This window comes from Varroa jacobsoni, unplaced genomic scaffold (assembly GCF_002532875.2).
Source record: "Varroa jacobsoni isolate VJ856 unplaced genomic scaffold, vjacob_1.0 contig00344, whole genome shotgun sequence".
NCBI lineage: Eukaryota > Metazoa > Arthropoda > Arachnida > Mesostigmata > Varroidae > Varroa > Varroa jacobsoni.
Window position 1 is genome coordinate 51710 of NW_019214453.1, and position 8653 is coordinate 60362.

The 8653-nt window shown below is 43.7% G+C and overlaps 1 protein-coding gene across 4 annotated transcripts in view; it reads left to right on the forward strand.

Annotated features, from left to right (window-relative positions):
- The window catches only part of LOC111271103 (uncharacterized), a 42410-nt gene extending 35898 nt beyond the window's left edge, over window positions 1-6512 (forward strand). For 3 of the 4 annotated variants that reach the window (XM_022851676.2, XM_022851678.2, XM_022851679.2), the window contains exons 3-4: window positions 3776-4730; window positions 4953-6512. In XM_022851676.2, the coding sequence (XP_022707411.1) occupies window positions 3776-4730; window positions 4953-5370 (1373 nt within the window). In that variant the 3' untranslated portion in view covers window positions 5371-6512. The remainder of the gene's footprint in view (window positions 1-3775; window positions 4731-4952) is intronic. The other variant, XM_086972793.1, reaches the window with a different exon arrangement.
- The last annotated feature ends 2141 nt before the right edge of the window (window positions 6513-8653 follow it).

Consider the following 8653-nt stretch of genomic DNA (forward strand, 5'->3'; position numbering starts at 1 on the left):
AATCATACTTAACGACTAATTGAAGCACTAGTTGAAGAAGGTTTTTTACGTTGGAATATATAGGTCGCAATCGATCGTTTTTGTGACAAGTTTGACATAAATGGCTTATTTTGGTAAAGCATGGATACATTCAAATTCTTCAATGTAGTATAGTCAAGCTTAATTAACTCACTAAAGGCTTAAACCTATCTTCTTCCACGAAAGCTCGATCGAGGGACGTTCAATCTAGTATCGGCGGTTTTGTTTCTCTGGAATTATACCACAAGAAAGGACCTGTTAACCCATACGAATGAGCCTACTTCAGGCCCTGCAAGCGCGATCTTCCACAGGTCAGTTTCAAGCCAAACTGGCTTCAGACAGAATTAGCCTGTTGTTTGATGGTGCTGCAAATGTGGGGAAGTTTGAACCGCTATCTCCGAGTCAAACCTGCCCGCATCAGGTGAACTCTTGTAGAAGACATTTGTTATTTGTCTCTTTTAATCTTTTAAAATTTATTGAGTTTGACCCCATTTAGAAGTCTACTCTTGCCACAAGGCTATGCTCAATGGTTCGAGCAAGAAATGAGGGTTCTTTTATTTCGGCTTAAATTTTAGCTCAGACTTCTTCTCCGACCCCTTTTTTAGATTCGCGTAATGAGACGGCTAAAGGTCATTGCTAATGTTTTGTGGCTACCAAAGACATTTTTTTTTTTCGGCTACCGTTCTAAAGATCACGCGATACGTCGCTGCATTTATTGGCCGGCTCATTCAAATGTGAGCGTCTTAGAGCTAACAACATATGCAGATGAACCTTACTGGGAATGACATGATTAAGACCTAGTGCACAGGACGCAAAGGGCGTCCATAGAAATGACGCTAAAAATCTCATCGGTACATTGCTATGTAAGTGCGAAAGAAAATTCAAATAAACAAGCTCAAGTAAATATTGTATAGCATTTTATGATTGGTTTTCCTTTCAGCAGATGACAAACGCCTTAATGATAACGACGCCAAAAAAAAAAACAGGGTAAAAACGTAAAGACGTTCAAGATAAAGTAATCACGACGACGTCTGATACAAAAGATCGTCCACATTTGGCTGGCGATCTCTTCTCCTATCGGCGCTATGATCATGGGAATCGACTGCGACTAAACTTGTAGTGCGGCATAACCGCTGAACGGCGGCTGGAGTACTTTAATCCATCACGGGCAATCAGCAGGTCCAACGGCTTCTAGCGGGTCGCATCAGGCCCGAAAAATACACAAAGTATCGAGCTCACAGCAGTACGGACAGTGTTACGGGCATATACATCGGGTCGAACCGACTGAAGCTTTCCATCATGGTGATGCCGCCGCCGCATGTGGACTGTTCTAAAAGGATACATCTCGATAAAACGTAGAAAGATCTCTACACGAATGGTCCACACAAACGGTGCCGTTTGTTTCCCTGCCAATAATTTCACGACAATAGAAACAGACTGTCACAGCGAGTCTACGATCATCTAAGGCGCTACCATTACTAGTGAAGTAATTTTGAAGACGCGCTGATGGTGTAAATGAGAACTGCATCATTGCAAAATCATAGAACCGGCGATCATTTGATGTGTCTATTACATGTTTAAAAAAGCCCTTTGCTGATATGAATTGTTATGTATGAAGCTACAAATGATACATCCATCTCGTTCACAGATCACGATCCATTAGCACGAGCCAGAGTCACAATTATACTGATTATGTTATATATAGAAATATTCCGGCTCGTGAGCAAAGACACAGTATTATACTCTAGACAGGGTAGGCCATTTTAAATGAATTGCCGTTTTGCCCTTGCTATCGTGACCTGGCCCTTATGAATCATACATTACATTCGCAGAAGTACGTTAGTTAAATTAACCTATATCCGATGTGAAGGGTTTTATTTCGAATCCCTGCTTGCCTTTTCACCCGGTCAACCTGGCTGCTAGTCAATTAAAAGAATTGAGCTGTTCGTTAGTCCACTGTGCACGTGCAAATTTCCGCCAAAACGGAATATTGCCCTCGTTGATCGGAAACGTGCACCACCTGACCGTAGTCACGTGCGTTTATGGATCAATATCGATGCTTCCGTGCCCCGCGTAGGTCCCGTCGTGGCTTCAGCCGATACCGTCTTGATCAAGCAGGCGATTTCCAGGAACGCGAAGAATGATTATTCTTCGTGGTGGCATCGCCAGTATCGGTACCTAGCGAGGCTTAACACAGCCGCCATACAAATGCAATAAAAGCAAAATCGTTGCATATACTTGTCTTGCACTCCGACGGCGAATAAGTGGAACGTAGAACGACTTCAGAGGGGCATAAATTAGGTCTACCCGAAGTGAAGTACAGCAACAGCTTAAATGTGTGACTAAAATTCATGCGTGAACTCTACAGATACTGCCAAAATCTACTATTTATTTCGTGGCATTTTAGAGGACCGTCAGGCTTTCTGCGATTAGGTTAAATGCTGGATCGAACCGTCTCGAAGACCCTATTTTTCCAGTATGTGGGCGTACCTACTTTGTAAAATAGCTTCGATTCGCTAGGCCGTGTCAGTTCCTCACATTCATTGGAGAGCATTCCCGTGTGGCTAGTCATAGTCAACTGCCCATGCACCCGCCAACGCTTGTGTCCAGCGTACGAAACCCTTTTTTTTCGGCAAGTGCCTTCAGAGAAAGCGGCCGACACGGTTTCAGCTCCGAGAAATCATTTCTATAACTATCCTGATTACCATTGCTGTTAACTTAGGATTTTTACGATTGGTGTTTTCGCAGTCAGTACCTCTCTCGTCGTCTATATTTCGTCGCTTCCGGACGCAGTATTACGAAGTAGATTTGGACATATTTTTTTTGCCGACCTTACAATTAAGCGTACCGCGTTGTTGAGAGCAACAAGAACAACAATGCTAAACACAGAGACAACCGTATGCATTGGTCACGAGTAGTATCTAGCCATAGCACAGCAAACGTGTAGATGCCATTGACGCTAGCGAAGATGCCTTTGTTTATGAGTTTCGTTCACTCCGACGAAACAGTTCACTCCTCAATCAATATCTGCAGTAACTGTAGGGTTATTATTGTTGTACCTATGGACGCTGTCTAGTTATTGTTGATGCTCTATCTATTTATTGTTTTTATTGCGAGAGCATGCCCAATGCTGGTAAACTACTTGGCATTTACCGGAATGTATACTCGAATCTCGATAATTGCTTCCGCCTTTATGGCTAGCTAGCATCAGCTTGGATACTACTGTAATATAGCTCCGTCCGGAATCTACGCTCGATTCTGCATTCGGTAGCAAACACGAGTCAAATATGTATGAAGATAAGATGAGATATACGAAGAACGGTAGATGTAAGTAGAGGTGATCAAATTTAATGAAATCTGTGCTTCCAATGGATAGATATGATGGACAACGATGATGAAGGATAGAGGATGAACGCGAACATCATCGCTGATTTGGTTGATTTGACGCTTTTTCATAGCGGAATATGTCTGTGGGCAATATATTGCTGACATTCTCCATTGAATAGCATTTCAAGTTAAAATTGCCACCGCAAATATATTTGTCGTAGAAGGAATATTAGCTATCTGAACCGTATTAACCCTAGAAATTTTCTTCTGCTTTATGACGGTGTATAAACGTGCGCTTAGAAAAACTATGCTTTTTTTTTAGTGAAGAATTTCATTTCGTAACTATTTCAATAGTATTTAGATAATAATAAATACGTGCCAATTGTCTAGCGTTCACGTAATTGCGTTTTTTTTTCGTCGTTCGTTTCAGATATAGCGCCCTCAACAGCCGCCGCCCTGGCGCAGCAGCCTACAGATCTCTCAGTGGTTAAGCGTTCACCGTCATCATCTCCAGCTCGGCCTTCCCCTTCGCCACCATCTTCGTCTGCCTCACCGAATCCGTCAGCGGTTGCCTATTTTCAGCAGGCCATGATGAGTTCATTAGCAAGGCTAGCTTCGGGGGGACAAAACCCGTTACTGCCGTTTCCATTGGGTTCTCTCGGTCCGAGCTACCAAGCGCTTTTCCTTAGTCAGGCAAGGCAGGCGGCTGTATCACAATTGGCGAGCACAACACCCGCACTGCACGTTGGACGCACGACGCATGCACCGATCGGCCATAAAAGTTTGACGCCTTCAGTTAGCTCATCGACGCCGACAAGCGAACGCAGCACTTTAACGTCATCGATGTCATCGCCGTCGTCAGCGTCGTCTCGACGAAAATTCGATTTCGCTCGACTTGCCGAGTCGGCGACAACTGAAGACCCCCGATTAGCAGCTTTGGCGCAAAGTGGTCTTAAGCTGCCAGCAGTAAAACGGCCGACGCCAATACCAGCGCGCGGTTCAGCACTGCACCTGCCTCCTCACGCGATTCCGCGCGCAACAGCAGCAGCAGCAATCGGCGTGCCCCCCTATGCACAGGGAACACCTCGGCTTCCGGGCTTTCCGTTTGCTGGAATGCGACCAGAAACGAGACCTCCCCCGCCCCCTGGAAGGCCTCCTTTTGGAGTTCCACCACATTCGGCTGCTATGATGTTTGAACGCAAGCCAAGAGGACCAAGAACGTCGTCCAGGCCGAAAAAAGAGTTTATTTGCAAATTCTGCCAAAGACGATTCACAAAAAGCTATAATCTGCTCATTCATGAGAGGACACACACTGACGAACGGCCCTATATCTGTGACATCTGTCATAAAGCGTTCCGACGACAGGATCATCTGCGTGATCATAGGTAAAGAACGCGACGTCTACTAATCCCATTTGTACTATCAGATATATTTGTCCCTCAATTGTAATGTGATTTCTATAGGTATTGAAATAGCGTGATTTACAGTCAAATGTGATTAATAGACATAGTAAAGCTGCAGTTTATAGAAAAACTGGTTTTAAGAGGACCAATTGATTAACCAGTTGTATTAGTAATAATGTTAATATTGAGTATTTGTTGTTTCAGATACATTCACTCGAAGGAGAAGCCATTTAAATGTACTGAATGTGGAAAGGGCTTTTGTCAAAGCCGGACGCTTGCCGTTCATCGTATACTTCACATGGAAGATTCGCCGCACAAATGCCCCAAATGCGGTCGGAGCTTTAATCAGCGCTCGAACCTCAAAACGCATCTGTTAACTCATACAAACATTAAGCCGTACACGTGTGCCCATTGCGGCAAGGAGTTCCGTCGCAATTGCGACCTTCGTCGACATAATCTCATTCATACACTCGGTATTCCCGAGGGTCCAGAATTAGATAAGGCGTATAGTATGCTTCCTCCCGAAATGTCACCTGAACGAGCTGAATTGTTAAGTTCACCGGAACCGTCGCATGAAGATGCCGATGCGCCGGAGGAAGCCGATCTCGATGTCGAAAATTAGGCTCGATTCTAACGATGACTTGCAAAAGCAAACAGACAGTGATAGCGGTAACGTACTGCGGATTTCCCTCATCGTATTAGAACTTCATTTGCGCCCCGGTGTTCTTCAGCTTTTGTGGACGAACTGCGGCAAATCACCTTGTTAATCTTGTGAACCCACCCTGAAGTTTATTTCTTTACTGTACAATAAAACTTTTCCATGATCCGCTGAAAATTCTCCGAAACACAAAAAAAAAGCAAGCAAGCAGCATATTCTTATCCAGAGGGACCCATTTGTCATTGGGTGGATACATGTGTTCTTCTGAGAAAGGAAGATCAGATCTCCAGTTAGCTAAGCAGAAGACAATCCACGATGTTATAGACAGGCCATGATCGCCGGTGTAGCAGTATCCGTTAGTCGGAGGAGAAACGCTAGAAAAATAACAATCTTTACGGCGAGCTCATCTTCATCACCCGCAAAATCCTATTCTGTAAATAATCCTATAAAAGTATTAATAATTAATGAATAATTATGGCGTATATATATATATATATATAATACATATATATATATATGTGTGCCGCACGACTTGTATAGCAATGAAGACATAAACAGCTACTTCGTTTTGCGGCGTATTAGTTCTCGAAGTTGCACTTAGGACATAAATGGCTCGATACAAGTAGGGAACTAGTAGGCACAGCAAGCAATGACTGACTTGAAATGGCAACGAGTAGCCTTGCGCGGATTCAAATCAACTTACTACCGATTCGATAAGACCCCATGTCAAATTTGTCATGCAACCATTTTTCCAATGCAGAATTCCCCTCTTTCGGGCAATTTTCCCAACATTACTTATAGTCCATCTATTGCTAGCTGCGACACCGCTAAGAACAAAATGTGATTTTACCGCAAATTATCTACTGGATTAGATCTTTCTATAGATTGTATGTAGAGGGCACGTCAAATGACTGTGTTGGAGGCAAAGGTGGCCAAAACAGGGTCCGAACAAATATAACCTAACTGTATATATCGTTGTATATTGTGTGTACTATATATAAACTCACTAGAACCGGTGAGGCATAATCTATGAAGTATTTATGAGGTTATATTTAAAAAAAAAAAAGCCATTAAATAACGATATTAGCATGGTGACAAAGTGTGAATTGTCTCTTTTTTTATGTCTCGTTTCAGAATAACACTTCTGTGTTTGAAGTACAAATGAACATCGTCGACGTTTTCTTTATACGTTCAAATCATATGGAATAGCTAAAGGTCTACTGTTGATAATGAACTTCTTTTCGGCTAGTCTACGCTACGAACACGTTCACTGTAGAATGATCGAAATGGGAATAGCAGCGGTCTGATGCATCAAGGGTCATCGGGTTTCTTTGACCAATAGCTTAATTATAGAGGCCCAGTGTTTTTGTTTTGAGCTTTCTAGCTTTGTAACGTGCTGTGAGAGTCAAGAGTATACGCAAAAGTTCAACTACATCCACGTTCAAGCACGAACGTATGTGTCGATAATTTCAGCTCTACGAATTGGTAGGCCGATAGCACGCGGCGCAGAGATGTCTGTTTTACCCAGAAAGCTTTGTGCCTCTACAGTCACTCAGAAAGGCAATTTGACGTCCACGTTATTTTCACGAGTCTCCGTCGAATGAAGGCAACACAAAAATAGTATTTACTGTACTTTCGTTCTATGATACACACAGTTCCGATATCACTGTGGTGGTAGTTTTTATCGTCATTGCCTTTGTTGTTGTCGCTGCTTTTTTCACCCTGATACTTTCTTTATATGGATCGAGTAGTGCAATGGGCCTCGATGCAACCAGCGGCCCCGCCGACAGGGTCTATCGGTACGCCACCGGCTGCTACTATCAGCTCTGTGCGATGTCGACTAATGTCTCTATCCAATAAATTTCAGAATAAGTAGTGAACTGCTAGTTGAAATGTCTCGCTGCCGTTAGCCGAGTTGCTCCGCCTCGACGTAAAGGAAAACGAAGACAATGTCAGAGATAGAGCTCAAGACACAGACGACAGCGGCACGAAATTGAAAACCTCAACGAACACACACAAATCTATGTATAGAGTCCGACACCCTCATAGTCAGACAGTTGTTAGTAGGTAGTGCGGGCTCGTTCACTGCCGACACTCAGCTGAGCCACTTCTGCCGCTGGAGTGTCGCTGGCCCTTGAAAAAAACTAAGTAGGACGAAAATATCGCCGACAACCGCAACAAATATAAAGTCGTCAGCAAGATAGAGTCGATCGTATTTCTGTTCTGCTCTATCGGCGGACGCTGTCTGTCGCATGTTCCTATCGTCGCCGGTAATGCTGCTCCCACAGGCTTGGCCGGTGACTTTTTATCCGCGCAGATACATGCAGACACAGTCATGTGCATATACATACGCAACGCGTCGAACCACACTCACAAGTTCAGAGATCTGACCGCCGATCCGATCTATCGCTCAAGCATGGACGAGCTGGCCAATCAGATTTACGTACGTCGACGGGTTGCCACAGATCAGGTTGACCCGCAAAATCCTCCCTAAACCCATCGGCGGAACCATGGACTCTAGAAACCCGATCCGGCTCAGAAAACGTTTCGTTGCTGCCGATCGAATTAAATTACTACTGGCTTGGGAGCTTAAAAATAACAGTCATCGCACGTGCGTAGGACACACATACGCGTCCAGGGACATAACGTTGCTATTGCTGATAGCATCATTCATCTCGTCTGCTCCTGGCGTAGCACACAGTTAAACTTTATAAGTTCGGAACCCGTCTAATGACGGTAGCCAGGCAATCATGGATGTAATTACCCGATTTACATAGTCCAGACAAAGTTCACATGGCGAATCAAGGATTAGCAATATTGATTTATGTTGCAAACAGAAAAATTCTATTAACGATAGTCGTATGGGAGGTCCGCAAATATGGCTTGCTTGGAGACGTCTTGAGCTTGCTTCCCATGCGTACCATAAATATGCATTTCGATATAAAGACTCTTTTATGGCACCATAAGAGAAAGAGAGAATTTTGCCATGAGATGAAAGCAATTACGGAAGATTGTCTCGCGTAATAGGGCAATTGTCGTATTTAGAGGCTTGCGAGCTAGACAAAATGGATGATGCCATGTAAAAACGTTTGTTAAGTAACCAAAAATAGAGAATCCCTCGGTATGAAGCGTATGGTTTGAGTTAAGGGTAATGTCTTGTATGAATTGTTTTTGGTGCACTTAGAGGTCCCGGTTTAAGTCTTGCGTAAAGCTGCTATAATATAATCTGTAGTTTAATAAACGCGGC